General features: G+C 61.4%; 1 protein-coding gene across 1 annotated transcript in view; it reads right to left on the bottom strand.

Annotated features, from left to right (window-relative positions):
- The window catches only part of BAHCC1 (BAH domain and coiled-coil containing 1), a 64,393-nt gene extending 42,402 nt beyond the window's left edge, over positions 1–21,991 (bottom strand). The window contains exons 1-2 of the mRNA XM_078438004.2: positions 21,795–21,991; positions 17,572–17,979 (exon numbers count right to left, since the gene is read on the bottom strand). Of these exons, the coding sequence (XP_078294130.2) occupies positions 17,572–17,758 (187 nt within the window). The 5' untranslated portion in view covers positions 17,759–17,979; positions 21,795–21,991. The remainder of the gene's footprint in view (positions 1–17,571; positions 17,980–21,794) is intronic.
- Positions 21,992–23,883: the final 1,892 nt, after the last annotated feature.

Below are 23,883 nucleotides of genomic sequence, written 5' to 3'. Positions count from 1 at the left end.
GGTCCCGGCCCGGCTGGAACCCACCGCTGGCCCGGGCACACGCGTGCGCGTGCACAGAGGCAGCACAGTGACCGTGTGTGGGCGCTCACGGGGCGTGTCCGGGCGCGCGCTCGTGGCCACCGGTGTACATGCTGGCTACGGGCGTGCACACAGGACACAGATGTGCACGCGTGTCTGAGGCACGGCCCCGAACACGCACGAGGTGGCTGACCCGATTCTTGCGAGAGGGGGGCCTCAAAGACCCGCTTCCCAGGGTCAGACCCCCACCAGACTGGTCCCCTTACTGGCCCCGGAAAAGGCCCCCGACCTTTGATTCTGTGTGCCCCCGGGGTGACATGGGAGGGGCCGCAGGCCGCCGGGCCCTGCCCACCTCCTCCCCCACCCCGGGCAGTGGGAGCACATTCCGGCTCACCTGTGCTGGAAGGGGCCCCTAGCCTGTCGTCTGCACCAAACTAGAGACCCCCGAGCCCGAGCCCCTGCTGCACGGGAGCAGGCCCCTCCCCAGGCCGGCTGCTCAGCCCCCAGCCACCCGGACCTGACAGTGGCTCCAGGAGTCGTGTGGATTCTGGGGGACAGCTGGCAGGCCACGTGGCCAAGTTCGCCTCCCCATAGGCAGCCCACCCCCCTCTGCGGTGGAGAAGCAGCTTAGACTGGCATGAAGTCCCCTCTGATCTGTGACCCCCCCCCCGCCCCCCCCGCAGGGCAGGCTACCCAGGACCCACGCATCGTCCAGATCTGGGGCGGTCCCCTCCGGCCACAAGCTGGCCGCCCCCAGATGTTGGCCTGTCTGGCCCATTCCCTCACTCCGTCCCACCAGACACCGGGTCTGCCCTGCTGCTACCACGGCCCCTAGGAGTCCCTGAGGGCTCCTCCCAAGGATCCCGGCTGCCGTCCACGACTCCGAGACGCTGGCCGGACGAGAGGAACCTGAGACGGGCACAGGGAGGGAGGAGGGACGGGCGGAGGAGGCAGGACTGTGAAGCCGTGGGTGAACCTCCTGGCCGGCCCAGCCCTAGGATGTGGAGACAGCCCAGAAACATGAGTGTGTCACACGGGAAGCCCCTCTCCGCTGGCCCAGGAGAACCTTCCAGAAGCCCCGGTTGGCCCAAAGGCAGCAGTTCTCAGGCCATAATAGGAAAATTCTGTGGTTGCTGAGCCACCCAGCCGACAAACGTGGAAGCAAGATGACAGGGAAGGCCCAACCACCAACAGCCCAGAACTAATAAAAGAAAAGGAAAATCGGATATAAGTCTGGTTCTTATTAAAAGGGTAAATTTAGCCCTTTGGCTGGGCAGAAGGGGCCGCCCTCGGACTCGGGGCTGAGAGTGACTCAGAGGGCCCCTCGGCCGGGGGGTCTGGGCAGCAGCGGCTGAGGGCCGCCCCCTCGCTTCTCTTCACACGGCCTTCCTTCCCTGCACACTCTCCCCAGTGGGGCAGCCAGCACGTCCCCCTCCAGGACACTCCGGAGGGCGGGCAAGTGGGCTGGGGGGGCGTGGAGAGGGCCGAGCAGGTCTGCTCTCGGGGTTTGGTCTGATCTGGTCCTGCCGGCACGGGATGGAGACCGCGATGGGCGGGTCCCGATGGGACCACGTTCATGGGAAGGCTCCATGCCTGGGGGCGGTGAGTCTGCACTGCCAGCCAAGAGGACCAGACACCGGGTCCTGTGTGGCCTGGCAGTGGACTGGGGCCCAGAGACTGTGATCTTCCTCCTCCCGCCCCAGCCTCGCGAAGGCAACACCACTGGCTGCGTTGGGCAGAGGCCCCGAGGCCAGCACAGCCGGAGAAATTGAGGGGTGGGGGGCAGGTGCTGGCTGGAGGCCACCTGGGGTCAGGTTCACCCCAGGTGCATCCCCCATCCTGTGGATCCCTCTCTCCCTCTTTCCCTCCATCCATCCTGCCCTCCATTTACCCATCCATCTATCCACTTCTCCATCTGTTTATCCCTCCTACCGCCCCCAGATCAAGGTGCATGACTTGTCCCTCTCCTGCCACCCCTCACCCCCACCCAGAGGCCACCCCTGTTGCATGCACACCTGGGTGCTGGCCCCGGAGCAGAAGGCATGTGCGCTGCAGCTGTCGGGGGCACAGGCTCCCCACGCCATCACCCTAGCCTGCTGGCCACAGAGGTGGTTCTCTCGGCACTCAGAGCCGGGCTAAAGCATCACCGAGCCTGGGTTCGTAAGCCCCTCTGCTGCCCCAAGTAAATGCAGGACTCTCGCCCTGCCCGGAGCCTGGCAGCTTCAGGATGGGGCCCTTGGGGACGCCACATCTCCCCAGTGTGAGGAACATCCTAGATGACACCCCACATCTAGCCCAGGTCCAGACACAAGGCCTGGAAGCTGGGCTGGCTTGGGTGGGTGTGGAGGGGTCTGGAGACGCCTCCCAAAGACACCTAGTGAGGCTACAGGCTGACCAGGCACCTGGCGCCCACAGCCAAGCGGGAGAGGCACTAGTGTGCGTCAGCGAGCTCCAGCAGAGTTGTGGCTGTGGGGCAGCGGGCGGGGACGGCCGTGAGCACTGGGGTCACTACCTCTGGCCATGGGGCCGGCTACCATGTTGGGCTGGGAGAGCTCTGCCCGGCCATTGCAAGGACCCAGGTCAGCTTCTGCTCCCTCGTGCCTGAGAAGGACCGGGGACCGAGGGCCTGACTCCCAGAACGGGGCTGGCTCGGGCTGGAGTGGGGCCAGAAGGGGCACCGAGATCTCCATGGGTCACTGCATGGAACAGCCTGTCAAGAGTCAGCTCTTAACCAACTGAGCCACCCAGATGCCCCTTTCCTTTTTCCTTCCTTCCTTTTTTTTTTTTTTTTTTGCCAGTACTGACTTTCTGTCCTCATTTCCCAGCCACCTCCTTTAGGTCTGGTTCGATCCAGCCACGTGGGGACTCACGCTCTAGGGCTGCCCCTTCTAGAATACATCCCTTCCCGCCTCTTTCTCAAGGCTCAGTGTGCACTCGGCCTCCTCTGTGAAACCCAGCCCGACCCAGCCCTCCACTCGGCACCCGGCAGTGCGTCCAGGCACTAAACACCCATCGGGGCCCCGAAGGAGAGGCCCGCTGCCAGGCACGGGCCCCTGGCGAGTCCAGGGTCCCAGCAGCTCAACCCTATGGAGAACAGAGACCAGAAAGCAGCAGGGACGGGCTGAGGAACACCAGGGTGAGGCCACCTGACCCCAATGCCCCTCGGAAGCTGGTCCTGCCTCAGGCCCAGTCAGCGCAAGGCTGCCCTCAGGGCCAGAAGGGTCTCTTGGCCCACAGCGCTTTGCTCATGGCAGGGGGCTCCTGAAGGAGGGGACACGGGACCTGGCAGGAAGGGCACAGAGCCAGAGAGAAACCCGGGGCAAATGCCCACAGTAGAAGAGCCTGGGGACGTGGAAAGGAACAGAAGTCCTGAGAGCAGTGCCCGCAAATGCTTTGCAGGGTGTGGGATGCGAGGGCCGGGGGAGGGAGGTGGAGAAGAGGCAGGGGTCTAATGAACCAGAAATGCCGTTCCTCTCTCAGACTGCACCACCGTGCAGGGGTGGGGGGGTGGGGGTCAGAGCAGGGGCTCCCGCCAAGCCGATGCCCTTGGCCGCGTGGAGGCCTGGCAGTATCCTGCCAAGAGAGCCAATGTGACTCGTCCAAGAGACGCCTGCGTGAGACCAAATCCCCAAGGGGACCCTGGGGGGAGCCTGGATCTGGGCCTGCCCAGCACCCGTGTCCAATGTTCCCAACAGACGGGGTCCCGAGTGACCCAGGCCCCGGGCCTCTCCTGGCCGAGACCTCTGGGCAGCCCGACCTTCTGAGGGGCCGTCCCTCTGCACCCCTTCCCTGCTGGCTCCTGGTGGGGGGTGTAGACCCCTCCTGGCCCACAGGGCTCGCAGGGCAGCCCGGGGAGGGGACGGGTGTGCACCGGGGGCTCTCCGCACCCTCGCCGTGTCTTCCTGCAGCCAGGCCACTTTGACGAAGCACCCCATTCCCTCACACGTGTCAAGATGAGATATTCTAGTCTCTAAGAACAGTCAGAACGCGGGGCGCCCGGGTGGCTCAGTCGGTTGAGTGTCCGACTTCGGCTCAGGTCATGATCTCACGGTTCGTGGGTTCGAGCCCCACGTCGGGCTCTGAGCTGACAGCTCGGAGCCCGGAGCCTGCCTCAGATTCTGTGTCTCCCGCTCTCTCTGCCCCTCCACTGTTCACGCTTTGTATCTCTATCAAAAATAAATAAACGTTAAAAAAAAAAAAAAAAAAAAAGAACAGCGTAAGTAGAAGGAAAACTCACTCCTCAGAGGTAAAACGATGGTGCTTCTGGGGACTCTTGGAGTGCAGGGCAAGGTGGGGGTGGGGAAATTGCACCCCACTGATCCAGAGGCCCCCAGGACAGAGCAGTAGCCCTGAGGTGGGATGGGAGGCCTCTGGAACGGGGCCAGATTGAAGGCCAGCCCAGGGGAGGCCGTGGGGGACCAGGCCAGGGCCAGCCCAGCAGGGGCTTCCAAATGACAGAAAACCCAGCGGCCAACCCCCCATCCCAGCTCACCTGCCACCTGGCACCCTGCCCAGTGCTCCCTGGCTGCCCAGCCGCTTGGGGCCGGGGCCGGGGTAGGGGGCGGTGGGGCTGCACGGGTCCAGGGAGGAGGCACGTGGGCAGAGAACCAGCCCGGGGCTTCCGGCCCGGAGGCCTGTGCTCCCGCATTGCTCCCAATGTGACCAAGGGCAAACCAGTGGTGTCACTGAGCCTCTGTCACCTGGACCCCATCTGCCCCAGGAGGCTCGTCCCCGAGCCTGAGGGTGATCCCCCTCGCCCAATTCACACCCCGGGCTCCCAGCGAGTGTCCTGTGCAAAGGAGGGGAGGGGGCTTTGCGCTGGGCTGCCCAGACAGGACAAGGTCCCCCAGAGGACACCCCACACATAGCCTCCGAGGGTCAGAGGCCACAAATGTGCCATGACCTCTGGCTACCTGTGCGGTGGCCAGCCCGGGGCCAGCTCCCCTCTCCTCAGGGGGACCCAGGGCCTGCACTGGCTCCAGGTGGTCCAGGGGGCGGCCCAGGTAAGCCCAGGGCACCTGCACCGGCACAGAGCAGGCGGCTGGTTCCGGAACAGCACAAAGTGCTGCCCGGACCTGACGGTGCAACATCCCTGTCACCCAAGCCACAGCCTGAACCCCGGGCTCCGTCCGGAGAGTGAAACTCTAACCAGGCTCATTCATTAGACAAACAATTACCGAGTGCCCGCAAAGTGCGGGGTCACCCGCCCTCACCCAGGCCCCGCCTGGGATCCGAGGAAGCCGCAGGCCAGGCACCCTGGCCTCCAACAGTGGCCCTTGGATCTCTCGGTGACCTGCACCGTCCTCGAGGCTATTTTGGGACCAGCCTGCTGGCCTGGTGGTGGCATCTCTGGGAGCAGACATCTCACAGGTGGGAAGATGATGCCGTGCTTCTGTGGACAACACGCCCGGCCAGTGGGGTAAGCAGGCCCACGCTTGTCTGAGGGCCCTCTGCCAAGCAGGGATGGGGCTTTTGAAGGGGACGGGCCAGAGCGGGGTCCCCGTGACCAAGTGACGACAGGGTTGTGGAGCAAGGAGGGGGCAGGGGCCGAGAGGGAGGGAGTTCTCCAGCGGCTGGGCCGGGTCACACGCAGGGAGCCCGGGGAACGTGGGGGCCTTGGCTGGCCAGCAGTTGGAGGAGGAGGGCCCGGGCCGCAGAGGGGACCTGGGAGTAGTTGGCATACTGGGGCAGTTATGGCCTCAGGAGGGGTCCAGATCCAGTGGGGCCCCCCACGAGCCCTGACCCCTGTATGGAACCCCCTCCCCTTGAGCGTGGGCAGGATTAGATTCACTTCTACGAACAGAAAACACCCGTTGGAGATCAGGTCATAAAAAGACCATGGCTGCCGCCTTGCTCACCACCCTTGGAACCGTTGTCACCAGTCAGCAGTCGACAAGGAACTGGGGCCTGTGACAGCCACGTGGGGGGGGCAGGGGGAGCTTGGAAGCGGGTCCCCCACAGCCAAACCTTGAGATGCCTGAAGCCCGGGCGAACACCTTCACTTAGAATCCCGAGCCACAGAAACAGAGAGACGATAAACGTTCGCCGTTGTAAGCTGCCAAGTTTGGGATGATCCGTTACATGGCGGGAGCTAACTAAGACACAGAGAAGCCCTGGAACCCAAGTGCAGAGGGTTTTTGTAGCATTTACACTGGAGCCCGGAGCAGAGAAGGAAGCTTCAGCAAGGGGAAGGGAGGATCAGGAGGGGAGTCGGCAACTCAGGGAACAGATCTGCTTCTGCAGACAAGCCAGAGATCCGGGTTTATGTGGGAAGTGCCCCAGCCCCGCCCTGGCCAGCTGGCAGCCTCCCAGCCCGGCCACACAGAGGTGCCCCCCACCTCCCTTCTAGCAGAGCCGGAGCACCGTAGGCGCTTGTCATCAAATCTGCAACAGGTTACGAAGGACGAGGCAGCCGCATGTGCACCTTTCCAACTTTTCTCGGTCTTATCTGTATTCACACACGTTTAGGGCTTCTCAAGAGCTGGCCTAAAGATGTATTACAACTTAATTTAGATTTAATTCTAATGTTAATTTAAAATAAATTAAAACCTTATTTTTAGGAGACCCAAAGGGATGCAAAAAGTCTCAAAAAGGGGACCAGCTTCAGGCTAACTGCCCACAGGCGGCCTGCTGGCCGGGGTGGCTGGGGCACATGATGGGCTGCCTGGATGGGGACACAGGACACGTCCTGCAGGCTCCGGAGTCCAGCCCCTCCCCCTCCCCAACCTGTGCAGGGTGAGGAGGGCAGGGCACACAGGCCGGGGACAAAGGGATCTGCTGTCACCTTCCTACAAGAAGCCGCTGAGGCCAGAAGGCGGCTGGGGGCTGGGGCGCCTGGGTGGCTCAGTCGGTTGAGCGTCCGACTTCAGCTCAGGTCATGATCTCACGGTTTGTGAGTTCGAGCCCCGCGTCGGGCTCTGTGCTGACAGCTCGGAGCCTGGAGCCTGCTTCGGATTCTGCTTCTCCTTCTCTCTCTGCCTGTCCCCCGCTTGTGCTCTGTCTCTGTCTCTCAAAAATGAATGAATGAATGAATGAATGAATGAATGAATGAATGAAAAAGAAAAAAAGAAAAAAAGAAGCTGGGGGCCCAGTTCTGCCCTCACCGCGTTCTCATCCATGTCTGGGTCCTGAACCCACCACCTGCTGGCCGCCAGGGCCCTGGGGAGTGCAGAGGAGGAGGCACCCGGGCTAGTGCCACAGGGGAGGGCAAGGTACCTTCCTGAGCACACGCACAGGGACAGGACAGGGACAGGAGCAAGGGGCTGGGAGGGAAGAGTGACTAGGGCCTGCAGGGGCAGGTGCAGGGGGGCTTGTGGGGAAGGACCTCAGTGAGCCGCAGGCTGGGGTGGCCTGCAGCCCAGCTGGTGTTCTGGGTCAGGTCAGCACACAGGCTCAGCTCCACGGGGCAGCCCCCCGCTGGAGAGCCAGAGAAGAAAGGGAGGACGGGGAGAAAGGAGGGAGGGAGGGAGGCGCTAACCTGAGAGTTTCCGGGCCTTTCGTGCTCAGTCAGGACCTGAGTGGCAGAGGACAGAGCCAGCCAGCTGTGGCTGGGTGACCCTCCCCGTCTGGCAGTCGGTGGCCGCCACCCAACCTCCCCCCCCCGGCAAGTGTCCCCAGCCCCGGGGTCTTGCTGAGTCTTGCTCTCATTGGCCCAAACTGACTACAAGTCTGGGCCCAGGTGCCTGTCTGGGGCCAGGGTTTGGGGGTGTAGAAAAGGGGGAGCAGAAAGGAGGCTGGCTGTGGAGTCCTGCTCAGGCCCTGCCAGGTACACATGTGCTCGGGGAGGCCCGGGACACACACAGGCCGGGAGAGGAGAGACGCAGGTCCACTCACAGCCCCAGACCGGAGTCCTGGGCCGCGACCACCCGCATCTCTGCACACTCACGAGGGAAGAGGTGCCCACAGATGCATCTCTCCCTGCTGACCCGCCTGGGGGGTTCAGGGTCGGTTCACAGGCAGGGCCCCTCCAGGATGCAGTGGCACCTAGGCTGAGGAGCCCAAGGGTGACCCCAAGAGCCTCCCTTGCCCCAGGTAGAGAACAGCCCTGCCCTGGGTCATCTGCCCAGCCTCCCGGGGCCATCTTGCCTCTGACCTTGGACAGTTCCCTGTGGGCTCCGGAGACAGATCCCCAGTGTCCCCTCCATCTACCAACCCAGGGCCACCCACACCACGCTGCGGGGCTCTAGGACCTGCAGGCCGCTCGGCCCAGACCTGGGTCTCTACCTCCCCAGTGCCGGGGATGGTGGCAGGACCCCAGTGCTGGGGTGCAAGAGCCAGAATGCATTTTTTAAAAGTTTTTTTTAAAGTTCATTTATTTGTTTTGAGAGAGAGAGAGGGAGCAGGAGCAGGAGCAGGGGAGGGAGCAGGAGCAGGGGAGAGAGAGAATTCTAAGTAGGGTCCACACTATTGGCACAGAGCCTGACACGGGGCTTGAACCAACCAACCGTGAGGTCATGACCAGAGACAAAAACCAAGAGTCAGACGCTTAGCCGACTGAGCCCCTCGGGTGCCCCCAGAACCCCTTGTTTAACTCTGTGGTCAGACTAAGGCCCCAAGACCACAGGACCTCAAGACAGACACCACGGAGAAGGGCCGGGGGGACTATGACCCGTGAAGGTCTGCCTGACTGTCCCCAGGGAAGCAGCCCTTCCTGCAAGACCCAGGGCCCTGTCACTTTGTCTCCAGGCCTCCGGGCACATCCTGGGGCAGGACTGTGTACAAGCATGTGTCCAGCCAGCTCTAACGGGCTCCTAAGGGACAGAGCTGGGGCTGCCGATTGTCAGAAAGCCTGGGCACGGCCAGTCCCGCCATGCACACCTCCCAGGGCTTGAGCTCCAGAAAGCAAAGCGGCACAGCGTGAAGGCTTGCCTGCCCGGGAGAGAGACACCACGGTGGCAGGGGGTGAGACCCATGACCCCTGCCTTCTCCCTGCCCCCTTTTCCCTCCACAGCTCTCATCTTCCTTTGGTTGGTTGCCCCCCCCACCCGTGACCCCACTGCCGGGCGCAGCCACCCACACGGCCACCAGGGAGGGGAGGGGCATGTCCTCCCCTCCCACCAGCGCCCTGTGACCCAGGTGAAGCCTCTGGCTTCTGCCCCCAACCCCTGCTGTCAGGTGTGATACTAACACAGGGGAGAGCTCACTGTGCCAACCTGCTCAGCTCTGACACCTTTTAGAATGTGGCACAGCTTGGGAGCCTCTGCAATGACACAAGATGCTTCTGGAAGGTGAGGAGATGCTGCCCTGGCCCCTGGGAGGTGGCTGCAGAGGCTGGGGACAATTGGAGGGCACCGTCAGCACAAGCGTCCCCGCGTCGTGCTCGGGTGTGGGGGCGGGGCAGCTTGGTTTTAGCGAGGAGACCTAGGGCCAGTGTAGGCCCTGGCACATCTCCCCAGGTCAGTTCCCCCCAGAGAGGGTCCTGGTCTCCCCTCTTCTCCAGCGTGGGGGTGACACTGCAGGACAGAGACCTCGTGTCCACAGGCACACACGTGCCGCCCGAGCATGGCACACACCCCCCCTTACGGCCTCCCCCGTCCTGGGTGGCCCAGCTCTGGCAGGCCGCGGGGACAGAGGACACGGACACCCCACACTCAGGCCCCTGCCATCCACTGGGGAAGGGACCCCCCACCGCCACGGGTCAGGGCGGCTGCACTGGGATGGCCACGGAGCACGTGGGGCAGGAGGTGGGCTGCAGGCGCAGGAAGGCCCTCCGGAGTAGGACAGGGGGAGTCCGAGCAGAGCTGGGGGCACGTTCGGGGCTGGGGGGCCTGGGCAGAGCTGCATGGCAGAATCACTTGGGGCTCTGGAGGCCGGGACCCTCTAGGGCCAGCTGCGGATCAGAACAAGGGCGGGGGACAAGGCCTGGGCACCGGCGGCCTAGGCACCGGCTGGAGGGTGGCTCCGGGAGGGGCGGGGGGTAGGGAAGCAGAGGTGCGTGGGGCAGTGCAGTGGCCATGGGAACAGCCTGCGGCAGGCAGGGGCCTGGGCCAGGGGCTCCGGGGTCCACAGCGAGAGGGCAGGAAGGAGCTAAAATGAGGTGGGCAGCTCACCAGGTCCAAGCCCCGTAAGTGAGGGCCCCGAAGGGGCTCCACCCCGGCAGGGGCCCCGGAGCAGGTGGCGGGAGACAGAGCAGCGCACGCATTCAGGTCACTGGGCAGGTGGGCGCAGAATTCGGGTGGGATTCCCCGAAGGCTGGTCGTGGGTGAGCGTGAGACCTGTCTGGTGGCCTGAGCACAGGTGAGCAGGGTGTGGCCTGCATCCGGGCCCCGGGGGCACAGCCAGTTACCCTCTGGCTGGCCCACTGGGGTCCACAGGGTGGGCCTCTGCCTCTGTCCACAAAGGGGACACGGGCTGTGCCTGAGATGGAGTCTGTCACTCAGTGCTGCTGGGTGGACACCGGGCGGGCAGTGCAGCCCCACCCACTGCCAGCACCGCTGTCCCCACCCTGGGCTCCGTTCCTGGGGCCCCCAGAGGGCCTTCTTCTCACCCCCCTCCAGCCGTGCTCCACCACGCCTGCCTCTGGGTCGGGGGGGGGGGGCCACAGTGCACTCCCCCGGAGCTGCCTGTGGTGTGGACATCCCCCGGAGGAAAGCCCCTGGCTTCCCGGAGGGACAGGCCGAGGGACCCGGCCGAGACCACCTTCCTGGGAGGACGGCACAGGGGGTTGGTTGAGCTCTTATTCAACTCACCTCAGGACTCGCTTTCTTGACGGGGTGCCCCAAGAAGGCACTGCTCCCTGACCACCCTCGGGGACCCCAGCCTGCTGCTTTAGAGGCCCCTGCGGACAGCACACCCATCTTCTCCTCCCCTCCCCCATTTCTGGAAATTTCCAGTGGAAAACCAAGTTCCTGCCCTGAGGAGGGCGGGGGGAGGGGGGGGCTTCATCTTTCCATCCGGTTCCAGGCACACAGTGGGTCCCCCCACCGAGCCTCAAAAGCATTTGCATGGAGAGACACTGGACTCTTTGTTGGGGGGCCTGGGAGGGGACAGGGGGCAGGGAACCCAACCCACCTGTTTATTCCCTTCTCCTCCTCCCCCCACCCCAGGTCAGAATGAAAAACTCTTCCTGGCTGATCCAATCTGGAACCTAATCGTCTAGACAGCTGCAGCGGCCCTCGGATGCCAGCCCGGCTGGCTCCCAGCTTGGGCGCTGGACGCCTCCCCGCCAGGCCCTCGGCAAATCCAGCACCCCCACCTCCCGCGGGCGTAGCCCAGTTCCCACCGGCCGCCTGGCCTCCGGAGGCAGCTGTTCACAGGGCCACAGGAGGCAGTAATATTATATATTACAACAAACAGGGGCGGCCCACTGACAAATAGACCTGCGTGATCTAAACGGTATATTATCCCATAAAAACGTCAGCGGGCAGAGCGTCAGAGCCAAGGCAGAGCGGCAGCCCCACGCACATGGGCTCCCAAGGCCCGAGCTCGGTCGGCGCGGCCGGGAGGCTGCGGGACATTTTCTAGAGGCCGCAGGCTGGCTCTGATTTTGTGGTTTGCTTGTGGTACCCAGTCTTTGGTGCGACAAGGGAGACCCCAGAGGTTAACGGGGGCCGGAGACCCGGGAGCTGGTCCCTAGTGGATGAGTCGGGGGCGGGGCGGGGAGGGGGGCGGTAAGAGCAGAGCAAGGCGTCTATCTGCCAGACAGGCTGTGAGCTCTGCGTCCCAAAGCCCCACGCCAGCGTGGAGAATGTCGTGTGATGCGAAGGCCCCAGGAAGAATGGGCAGCAGCAGGGCCACCTCTCCAGCGGGCTGCGGGCGGCGACTGGTTTGAGAACCTTCTCTGGACAGGTGACGATGAGCCAGGCTTTCCTGCAGAGGGGCCTGTCCTGGGGGAAGCTTTCTTCTTAGAAACTGCCAGAAGTCGCTCAGGGTGGATGCTGATAGGCAAGGCAGCTGCTGTCTGAGGACGTGAGACCACGACAGCGTGGCTGTGAGGGGTTTTCTCGTGGCACTAGGTGACAGAGAGCAGCCCGGATGCGGGGCAGAGGCCTCACGTCCCTTCCGCGCCGGCCCTCGCGTAGAGACCGGACCCCTCTGAGAAGACCACGCCGAGGGAAGGCACAGGCGACGGGCTGAAATCAGGGGGCCCGGTGGGGACCCCCAGGGACTCTGGACACGCCAATCAAGACAGCGGCCACACAGGATCCAGGGGGTGGAGGGCAGCTCCCATCTGCTGGGGGCTCATATCCAGAGGCCTCTTCCAGGATGCAGGGAAAGATGGCTGGGGGGGCGGGGGACGGGGGGCGCCCAGGGCCCCTCTCCACCCACCTGGAAAGAGTTCACTCCCAGGAGCACTGGCTGAACTCTCTCTGTGCTAGGGAACCCCCCCCCCCCACTCCCTGGAGCTGACCCAGGGGCATCCTGGGAAGTGTAGTCTTTTAGGGACCAGGAAGGCCTGCAGGGATTTCTGGGGGTGTTCCACCGAGGAACCACGGAAGAAGAGGAGGGTGCAAAGGGGACTACCTGACCCTAATCCCTGCGGGAAATTTAACATGCCTGAGAACGGCTGAATTTAGACACCAGCCAATGCTGCAGTTCCGGCCCCAGGCCTTTGCGTGCTGGTTTCTCTAGCAAGCCCACCCAGCTCTTATTTTGGCGGGGAGACCCGGGAACTCCCTAGAGAGGAAAGACCTCGACCAAAGTGCCCCCCCCCCCCCCGACCTCCTGCCCTCCTCTGGCCACTGACCCCAGACACCAGGAGAGAGAAGCGCCGGCCAGAGGACAGGGGTGCTACCTGGCGGGCTCCAGGAGAGGCCGCGACGCATCCCGCACACTCTAGAACATTATTTACGCTCACAGCCCGCTCTGATGACATATGTAAGTTGACAGCGAACATCCTATCAACTTGCTGGAGTGTATCTTGATTGTTAAAACACACTCTTAAAGGTGTACGATCATTTATCAAATTAAACTAGCCGCACCTTGCCTGTCTCTTTTCTGCCTCCCCTGACCGCCCCCCCCCACCCGCGGCCTCCCTCCTCCTCCGGCCTCCCGGGCACCCCACCCTTTCACCCAGGCCCTGCTCCACCGTCCTGTGCTTCCAGGGACCCTAGGCCCAGCGCCCCCCCCCCCCAACCCTGCCCCAGGCTAGGACAAGCCCACTAATCGCCAAGAAGTGACAAACGCCAGAAGCCCCACCAATTAAATTTAAACTCATGCAAAGCTCAGTGGCCAGTAAATTATTATTTTTATTAGCTTGAACCAAGTTCCCGTAAGAGAGAAAGTCAACTTGCTCCCATGAATGGCTCTTGTATAATTTATTTAACTCTGTGCTCTTTGCCAAAGCCTGGAATATTTTTAGCCCGTTCTGTTGTTGGATTTGGCTTTTTTATGTGTGTTTCTGAGGGGTATTTTTAGCCTCATCCGTGTTATTCTAACAGACTCCTATGCGTTCGGTCCTGTCTGTGCGGGCTGTTGAACCCAGTCTCGAAGCAGAGGAGGGAGATTTCTAAGAATAACCGGGGAGCGTTTGGGGGGGTGCGTGTGTTTTCCAGGGGAGATGTGCTATCTGTACGAGGCCGCTCCCTGCCTCGCCGGCTAATTTGCTTTATTACTCACGTGACCTGAATATTCCTATAGGAATATCCTTATAGGCAATAATCAGACATGGGCAGCACAAGCCCCACTGAGAAAAAACCCACATTCCAAAAATGGCTTCGGTGGGGCGGGCAGGGCGGCCACAGCCGGGCTGGTCTACGCGGCCGCCGGGATTCCCGGGGCTCTGCGGCTGGGCGGCCGCTTTCATGTCTGGTTCTGTCACTTTCAGAGCAGGATGGGTAGAGTCTTCAGAAAGTAACTCTTTTCACACCTACTTAATGTTGGTAACTGTTGCAGAAACACTCCGTCGTGTCATTGAGTTAATGAGGTATTTACGAAAATGTATTTTTTTCTTTACAAAAAAATATCACATGATGAGGGAGGGGGAACCTTTGATGGGGTCTTTTCACACTAGGAAATTATCTTTTTTCCTCTAGTGTGTTTTGCTTTCTTTCTTTTCGAGGCTGGCAATCAGAAGCCCGTTCAGCAGGGAAGGAGTCTGCGGCACTCCCAGCAGAAGGGACCTGCCGCCGGATTTATTCCCAACGTCCCCAGGCCCCAGGCACCTGGCTTCCAGGCCGGGCCATTTATACCATTTACACCCCGAGAGAGAGAGTAGAGGTAAAGAGGAGAAGCCAACCCACAGCCAGATTACTGAAACCAAGACTCTCGGCACCTCCGCCTACCTCGGCTGGAGGCCCGATGATTCTCGAAGGCTGGGCCTGATGGGCCTGAGGGGGTATGGGCAGAGGAGGATACAGGAGGCCTGGAGCTGACCGGCCGGAAGAGGCGGTGGGGGACCCGCTTCTCCCAGGCCAGGCTGCCGATTTTTTAAATGCTCCGAGAGAGGCGCGGTCCCCAATCGCTCCGGGCACTAGGACTGATGAAAAATCTTGGGTTGATGCGTTGTTGATTTTCCTCCCCCCCCCACCCCCCCAGATTTCACAGCTTTGCCTCCGGACCATCTGTATTAGAGACAAAATCTAACACTGCACTAAAAATAATGATTCCAAACATTTTAATTGCACCTTTTGGTGACAAGGTTACTGGAACAGCACTTTACCATAAAATCGTACAGCCCGATTCTAAAGCTACCAGCACTTCCATTTTTAGAAAAACAATGGAAGAAACCTGACGTCCCATCAGGGTCCTCAAGCTGACATTTTGAAAACACTGGGTGGGGCAGCACGGGTGGCGGCCTGGTGGCCGGAGCCCCTGGGCCCGGCCAGGGTGGCCGAGGCGACTGGACCCTACTCCCCCGTCAGACCTGCACACAGCAAGAAGCGCAGACAATTCTCCTTTCAGCGGGGCGGTCGCAGCGGGGAGGGGCGGCCGGCTGCGGCAGCCTTGGCCTGGCCTGCGGATCCGAGGCCATCTGCGGAAATGGGAAGAAGAATCCGCCAAAGTAGCCATTTGGAAATCCGTGCACAAGATGGGGAAAAATTTTTTTAACTTAATTATACTTTTTTCTTTCTAAACTAGATCATATATAGATACAGACCAGAGCAAAGTGATCTGGTGTACAATTCCTTTAAAAAAAAAAATTGATGTAGCTAAATTTTAAAAACCAATACAATATTCTGGCTTTCAGCAATTTCAAAAGGCTTTCAGCAGCAGATGTTTCTTGCTGGATGCCCGCTCGGCCAGCCTTTCTGTCACTAATGGGTCGCACACCTCCAAGCACAATAGGTCTCTCTGGTCCCCCAGGGGGGTGGAAATGGCCTCCAGGAACAGGGAACACGTGGCCCTTCAGCCCCCCGTCTGAGGGTGCCCTGGGGACCTCCAGCGCCCTCTAGAGCACCCTGCGTATGGGGAGGCGGGCTGGGTCTAGGTCAAGGACACACACCCGGCCAGCGCCCACCCAGTATCTCCCAAACCCAGCATGGCCTCTGCTCCAAGAACCACGTGGTCAAACTTGAAAAGAGCAAGACAATGGTTCGGGCCACCCCGACCGCATTCCCACCTGACTTGGCGGTACCTCCATCTAGCAAAAACAGCAGAAAAGGGACATGGTGGCTGACCAGGACCTGGCTAGGCTGTGGGCGGATGAGTGGGGACAGAAGACGCAGCCGTGACCTGAACTGACGGGGAATCCCACCTGGCTGTGCCTCCCCAGGGTGGGATAGCCCTGGGGAAGCCTCAGTGTCAGGGGCCCTTCCAGACCCTTGTTTTTTTCTGTGATGCTACTACCTTGCTAGGCTAGTGGGCCTGGCATATGGGGGGGGGGGGGGGTGAGTACAGCTGCTCTCTCCCCATCCCCCAGCCTGCAGGCTCGGCCTTCCCACCCTCAGCAGGGGCTGCAAGCCAGCAGCCTGGAGAAGGGGCTAGTAGGGGGGTGTGCTGTCCCTGCTGCCACCGTGAGCCCTGGGCCGCAGCCCCCCAGTGTGGGCTGAGCCGGGTGGGCAGCACCTCCAAAGCAGGGGCAGGAGGGACACTTAACTTCAGGGACAGCCTGGCCGGATATTTTTAAATCACCCATTTCCCAAGCAAGTACTTTTCCTCTTTTGAGTTATAAATCTAGAGAGGGAAAAAAGAAATGGATAGAAAGAGGAAACAGCGAGGAAGAGAAAAAAAGGGCAGCCTTGCCGAAGGCTCGCGCTGGGGCAGGAAACGGCACGGGGCTGATTCCAGGAGGGCACGGGAGCCCAGCCCCTCCACTCCCTGCCTTCGTCTAAGTTTCCGAATCTCTTCATGTTGTAAATGCTAAAAGCCCATTAGTAATTAAGCAATTTTCATATTTTTTCTTTTTAGGAAATTTATGTTTTCCTTTCTGACTGCCCTCCCTTCTGACTTTTTCCCTTCTAGCTCGACTCTTCCATCCGTTTTAATCCACACGCTAATTGTAATCCCATTAAAGCAGATATAATTTTATTAGTATTCACAGTTCATCAAGCTAGCAATAATAACTGTTACTGCCAAATTGACAAACAAAAAAAAAGCGGCAAACAACATTTCTGATGTTTAGAACAGACTGTAAACAAAAGCAAGCCAGCCTTCAAGGGTGACCAGCAGGCCCCCACACCAAGCCCCAAACCATTCCTGCAAACTCTGTGGCGGCTGGCCAGTGACCCCGGGTCTCCTAGAGGGAGCTGCCCCTCGGCTACCGGCTTCCCGGCTCTGCTTCTCCCCTGACCTTGCTCAACAGTAATATCAAAGCCACCTCAGGAGGGTTAGGGTGGCTCCGGAGGCCTGGGTCAGCCCTGCCAAGGACCAGCCCTCTCCGGAAGGGGATCCGAGAGGACAGGAACGCCGGGCAGCCACAGTTCCCTCCTCTTGGAGCAAATTCGCTGCGAACTCGCCTGCACCGAAATACGGAGGCAGTCCCGCGCCACCCCCAGCCCGGCCGGCGCCCGGCGCTGCCCTCCCCCAGGGCCGCAGGCCGCCAGCCTGGGCCGCGCTCTGGCCACGCTTTGTCCGGCTTTAGCAGGATACCAGAGGCACTTGTGAAAGCACACGCAGCCCCTGCAAACCCATTCTCACCCTGACACTTCAAGGCTTTATATAGAAACAGGATTTGCTCGTCTTACACCGGCAGTCCCTATTAACGCTCACCCCGCGCGCACACCGCCCTAATCCGCCAGGCCGCGGCGCCCCCCCACCCCGCCCCCCAGTCACAACAGCCGTTTTGTTCCCGCAGAAAGTGCCTCGTTGTCCCGGCCCCAGAATGTCTTAAGGATGTGAATGCAGAATGCAGAAATGAGGTTTCCGCGGAATTTAGTTCTTCTGCAGGAACGGGTGGGGGAGGGGGGCCGGAGGGGAAAGGCTTTATTTTTAGCCGGCTCCGGGGCTGCCCCTCCGAGACCCCGGAGACCCCGGGGAAGGCCGCTCTAAACCGCGATGATCCGGCTCGGGGGGCCCCGCTCGGGGCCCGCCACCGGTGCCCGTGCAGGGAAATGAAACCGAAGGCTGCTCCGCAAGCGCTCCGAGCCGCGGAGGGGGCGCGCGCCCGGTCCCCCAGGCCCGCGCCCACCTCGCGGCCGGGCCTCCTCTCCCGCGCCCGCCCGGGCCGGCACTGACCTGTGTGCGAAGCCATGGGCAGCGGCGACGGGAAGTACTTTCCGGGCTGGAAGTGCGCCGGGGGCTGCGCGGCGGGCCCGGCGGGGGCAAGGCGCGCGGCGGCGGCGGCGGCGGCGGCGCTGCGGTGGCCCAGGCTCCCGCGCTCCGACAGCAGATGCGGCGGCGGCGCGAAGTCGCGGCCATCCATGCCGGGCCCCGGCCCCGGCCCCGGCCCGCCGCCGCCGCCTCCGGGGAGCAGCGCGGCCGGGGCCCGGGGGCGGCTCGGCGCGCGGGCGGCGCGCGGGCGGCGCGGAGGAGGCGGCGTCCGGGGTCACCGGCGGGGTGGCGGGCCGGTCAGCACGCCGGCGGACTGGGCTCCTCGGCGGGCGGCCGCGCGCCGAGCCGGCGGCCGCCGTGCGGGTCCATAGTCTGCGGAGGCAAGCACAAGAGACTCGGTGACTCGGGGGGCTCGGCTCGCCTGGGGGTCCTCGCCCCGCCCGCCGGCCGGAGCCGCGGCCGGGCCGGGCCGGGCCGGGCGGCCGGGCCCGGGGCACGCGGCTCGTGTCCCGCCGCTCACGCGCGCGCCGGGGCCCCCGGACCGCCCGGTCCCCGCGCGCACACGCACCGTCCCGGCCACGCTCGGCCCCGAGGAGCCCGGGGGAACCCGGCTGCAGCGCTCGCCGCTTCCCCTCCGCGTCCCCGCGGGTCCCTGCGGCGAGGGCGCCGCGGCAAAAGGCTGCTGGCTCCGCTGGGTGATAAAAACCCAAATCTGCGAAGCCATCACGCACACGCACACACACACACTCACTCACTCACACGCACACCCTCTCCCCTCCCCCGCTGCCCAGAGGTGTCTCGGAGGAAAAGGCCCGAGGTCCACGCTCGCCTTTTTCCTCTCCCCCGTCATTCCGAGGTCCAGCTTTTACTACATTCCGCTTAACCGAATAACCATGCTAATTAAGCGAGTAATTTTATTGATTGTAACTCAAGACTTTTTTTTTTTTTTTTATAACCTTCCTTTTCTCCCCTTCTCCCATCCCCCCATGCGTCTTTCGGCCCATTCTTTAGAACCCTCCGCCCTCCCCCCTCAACGGGACGAGGCCCCCGTCCCCAGCACCGAGCGGGGACCCTGGGCCGGGGACCCCGGGCCAGCTCCCCAGAGTCCCAGGAGTCTGCGTCCGCTGCCGGTGTCACCTGGGCGGCCACGCCGCAGTGCCCGGCCTGCTGTCCCCGAGTCGGGAGCTTCCCAGCGAGGCTGGAACAATTACCCCGCCCCCCAATCAAATTCGCCCAGGATCTGCCTCTGCGGACTGGGGACATTAGGGAGGGGGGGGGGGTGCTCTGAGAGTCAGAAATTGTTTTCTCTTTACGCCCCACATCGGCCATAGAATTTCTCCCTGCAGCGCCTGCCCCGGGTCTCCCGGCGGCCGGCAGCCCGGGGCAAGCAGGGTCTGTGGCAGCCAGCTCGGCCCTCTGGGCGAGGAAAGTCAGCCAGCCCCCGTGCACCCTTCGTCCCGGCTGAGGCCCCAGCAGACCCTGGGACTCAGTTATGGGTTTCCACCTCCCGGCAGGGACACTTAGAAACACCCCCCACCTCCCTTCTTTTCCACCCCCACCCAACCAAGGGAGTGCACTGCGGGGCTGAGCGTGGAGCCACGGAGCCGGGGACAAAACCGCACCACTGTGAGTGAGCGTGTGCAGCTCTCTCACCCTGCATATCGCTCTTAACCTCCTAAACCTGCATTGTTTTAATGTTCTTTATCACCTCCAACAAAAGGGAGATGGGTAGGCTCAATGTTAATTGTGAACCCTGCAGGAAACCTGGTTTGTTTGGGGTTTTTTTTAGCCGTCCCACCGTGAGGAGAGGGCGAATAAGATGTTTTCCATCTCGTGAATACCATTTTAAATTGCTATATTTAATGCTACGAGTTCTACAACGTCTTATTTGCAGACTATTTGGTGTTTGATTTAATCTATAACCGAAAACATAATGTATTAAGTGAATACATATTTGCTCAGCTGATAAGCTTTTTTAATATTTATTCGGAGAACTTTTGCATTGTAAATAAACGGGACCTGGACAAAGAATTCTCTTTGTCTCTCAACTTCATACAAAGAGGTTTGGGGTTCCCTCGCCTCTAGGGATCGCCAGCTCTCTCCCCCGGTCTAACAAATAACTCGACTCGCCGCCGCTCGGGCCTGCAAAGCGAGCGCCAAGCCGCCAGGGCCAGGGCAGCGCCGGCGAGGAGGCTGCCCGCGCCGGGGTCAGGGGAGGGGCGGCCCGGGCCAGGGTTGGGGGGGGGGGGGGGCTTGGGGAGTGACAAAGGGAGAGAAGGAGGGGAGGGAGGTCGGGAACCTGCAGCTTCAAAGGCGCCGAGGGCCCGCGGCTGCGCCCGCGGGGGTGCGAGGCTTCCCGGCGGCCTCCGGGGAGTCGTGTGTGCTATGCTTTTGTTTTGTGGGGGTTTCTTTTTTTCCAGTACGAGATTTCAGAACTGCCGAGAAAGCGCGAGCTGCTCGCGATTCTCGGGACGCGGGCTCGGCTGCCAGCAGCAGTTTTAACCTTCCACCCCTGGCCGGCGGATCGCGGGTTCACCAGCCCGCCAGTTTTTTTACGCAGACTGGGGGTGAATTATCGTCGCCCGTCCGTGCCACTGAGATTCTTACTGGATTGGAGGGACTTTTCTTTGTGTCCTTTGCTCCGGAGGAGAGGCCGCGCAGCGCCTCCTCGGCCGCCAGCGAGCGGCTTCCGCGGCCTGCGGAACCCAGGCCGAGGAGGGAGCGGGGCGGGGAGGCGCGGCCGCCGCAGCTAGGGCCCGAAGGCCCCGTGCCGTCACCCGCCAGTCCCAGGGCTCCAAGCCCCCTCCCCCCAGCTGCTCGAGAGGCCGAAGCAGAGGACAGCACAGCAGCCACAGGCCTGGCCGGTCTAAGGAAGGAAATGGGAGGGAAAGCGGCGGAGAACAGGGGACCCCGCGCCGGCCGGAGAAACGATGACAAGGGCATTTTGGAAAGAACCGAACCTCGGAACGCTCGGCTCCTCCCTGGGCTGGCGGGGCTCGGTCCCCAGAGCCACCGTCCCCGCTTTGCGTGGCTCACGCTCTCCTGAATGCGGGGCTCCTTTAGGTTTGCTTTGGTTGTAACTAAAGGACTAAAAATCCCACCGTCGCTTCGGCCGCCCCCCGGTTAAAAGCACCCATTCCCGTGCGCCTCCCCCGGCGCCCGTCTCCCAGCGCGCGCGCGCGCGCGCCGTGGGGCCTGCAGGCTGGGCTGGGGCCAGGGGCACACCGGGGCGCGGACTGCTCGGGCGCCGCCGCAGAACCCGCTCCCTGCGAAACGGCCGCGCCCGCCCCCCCGGGAGAGGACCGAGGGCCCGGCCGCACTAGAGCCCGCGGCCCGGGGCGCACTCGCCCGCAGACCCCGCCTCGCTGGCCGTGGCCCGAGCCCCGCGCGCTGCCCGGAACGCGCGCGGTGAAAACGCCCCGCTGCGCCGGCCTCGTTGCCCCCCTCATCCATCCTCAGCGCCCCCCACCCCCCAGGAAAAGAATTTCTGAAATGTTCTGCAATGAATTAGGCTCTGGAAAGCGAAACCCGAAGAACTCGCGTTACCCCTCCCCGCCCCGGCCCCTCGCCCGCACCCAGCCGGCGGCCGGAAAGCCCCTCCGGTCAGCGGCCCGGGCCGCCTAGGCCACCCCAAGCCGGCCCGTTCCCAGCGCCGCCGAGCGGCCGGGCGGGGCCGACCCGGGGCTGCTCCGGGGAGGGAGCGAGATGGGGGGGCAAACAATCGGGGTTCGTTCGTGGTGCAGCCGGAGCTCGGCGCTCGTTGGCGGCGTCCGGGGGTCCTCGCCGACGGTCCGCCCGGAGCCGCCCGCGCGGTTCGCGCTGGACGCAGCCTGGCTGTCCCTGTCCTGTCGCGATTATTTATTTTTAATGCTGGGTGTCGATCGAGACAACAAGCGCTCAGAGCAAAGCAGGGACGCATTACGGGGGGAATTTTAAACCGATCGATAAGATTTTTCAGAGGAAAAAAAAAAAATCGCTCTCCTGTTTAGACCATCTTAAAAAAAAAAAAACCTACTCCACATTATAACGGAATTTTAAAAAGGGAAGATATATATTTCTTAACATCACAAGCCTGAATTTCTCTTGCTAAAAAGAAAAAAATGTAAATCCCCAAAGCCAAAATAAAAAATAAAATAATAATAAAAATACAAAAACAAAAAAAAATGAAAGCAATTTCAGTTACTTACTGGAGGTTGTTTCCTGGATACAATTGAATGCAATACAATTAAATCAGTAAATGTGACTTTGTTTTGTATTCCTATTGGTATTTTCAATGTGCTGACTGTTGCACTGTAAATGCACCGCTTCCACCACAACGACTCTAGCGAGCCCATCCAGAGCGGCTCTCAAACCTGCAGCCCGGCGCGGCGAGCCACGGGCCCTGCATACTAATAAGCTCGTGCCACTCAGCCCCGAGCAGCCGGCGCGCTGATTGGCCGCGCAGCCCTCCGCGGCCGGGAGCTCGTGCCACTCATTCGGCGTAAACAGGCCTCCCAATAGGCTGGCGCCGGGCCAGAGAGCTGCCAATCAGGGAGCAGCAGGGCTACTACTGAGCCCGATGGCGCCTAATTCAAGCCCGGCGACTGCGCAGCTCCTCTGCGCAGATCGTTGCTGTTGAATGGGAATGTGGTGGTGCAGGGCGGGAGAGGGAGCAAGGGCGAGTGGGAGCGCGTGTCCGCGCATAGGGGGAGGCTTTTTCTTTTCTTTTCTTTTCTTTTCTTTTCTTTTCTTTTCTTTTCTTTTCTTCTTTTCCTTTTCTTTCGTTCTTTTTTCTTTCTTTCTTTCTTTTTTTAAAATTAATCCAGCAGGTCTAACGTTTGGCTTCTGGTGCAACAGAGGCCGGGAGAAAGAAACAACACCACCCGTTAAAGCAGATTTTTTTTTTTTTTTAATACCTGGGATGTCTGGCAGGTGGCTGAACCCCGCACAAGTAGGTCCGAGCTCCAAGCGTAGAAGCCTTCTCGGGTTGCCTGGTCCTTCCACCATCCGGACCTTGGCCTGGTCGCACCGACCTCGGGAATGCCTGCACTCCCGAGGCCAGGGCAGCGCAAGCCCCAGAGTCACCTGCCTGGTCCCCTCCTGTCCCTTGCCCTGCGGATCGGACCTCAGGGACATGGTCCTGCATCTCTGGCTATCTATCTACCAGCTCTCATTTTTATCTCCCTTGGCCATACTTTGCAACGGAGCACCGATCAAAATGAAAATCCGGAATCCATAGCTGAGACAAAGATTGCCCTTTTCTTCAGCTGTAACTAGATTTTTAAAGTATGTTCACCTTGATAATGCACAATGCGAAAACCTTGCATTTCTCAAAGCCAGTCTCCTGCATATCAACTAAATTCTCCCCACAATTAATAAGAGCCACTGAACAATTATCGTTATTGGATTTAAAGCACTTTTAAAAATATTCTCCAAATATTTCTGTTAGAATTTGATTTCCCGACAACATGCTATTTATTTATTCCCGGGGAGTCAAGGTGATGTTTTAGTAGTGATGGATACATATTTACTCCTCTTTCTCCTTGTGAATCTCTACCTCCCCCTCTGGGAGACACACAAAAAAAGGATATTTAAACTAGATGCTAACAAACTCAAGCACACGCATTAGAAATTCTCCACCGGCTCATTCCAATAGGGACACGAAGGGGTTAAGCCTGAGGCCTTCTGTTGTCTCCTTCCTTTTCCCGCCCCCCCCCCCGCCCGCTCCCGCGGGACCGCCGGGATTGGCTGGCACGTTGCCAGCAGGCTGTCAATCACCGAGTGTAAACAAGGCGCTGATTGGCTGTTGTCCAGTCCGCACAGGGCCTCCTGAAAAAAGCAATTACTGGCTCCGCGGTTTCAAGGCGCCCAAGGCCGCTTGATGAAAGGAGATAAGCTGGGGACAGTTTCCAGGACCCCCACGGGCCGACCCCAGCAGCCCGGGAGCCGAGGTGCGCCGCAGAGCCTGCGGATCAAAGGAATCCGGAGAGAAAGGGGAAGCAGGCGCACGGCCCGGGCCGGCCTTCCCCCGCGGGCATCTCTGACCTGGGGTGGGGGCTTGGGCGGCGGGCGGGGGCTCCGGGATTGGGCGCCCGCTTCGGGCGGCGTGGCCGGCGGGGCGGCTCCGGAGAGCCCGGGGCTGGCAGGTAAGCACCGGGACACCGCGAGCGCGGGACAGGGCGCGCGGTCCCGAGCTGAGGCTCCGGCGATGCCCCGACGCAGCGGCAGAGATAAAACCCCAGCTGCCGGAGCCTCTGGCCAGTCCCGAGGCCGACGCCTTCGGAAACGACCCCAGGC

The sequence above is a fragment of the Panthera onca genome, chromosome E1, assembly GCF_046562875.1.
Source record: "Panthera onca isolate mPanOnc1 chromosome E1, mPanOnc1 haplotype 2, whole genome shotgun sequence".
NCBI classification, from domain to species: domain Eukaryota; kingdom Metazoa; phylum Chordata; class Mammalia; order Carnivora; family Felidae; genus Panthera; species Panthera onca.
This window is presented reverse-complemented; position numbering and strand designations above follow the sequence as displayed.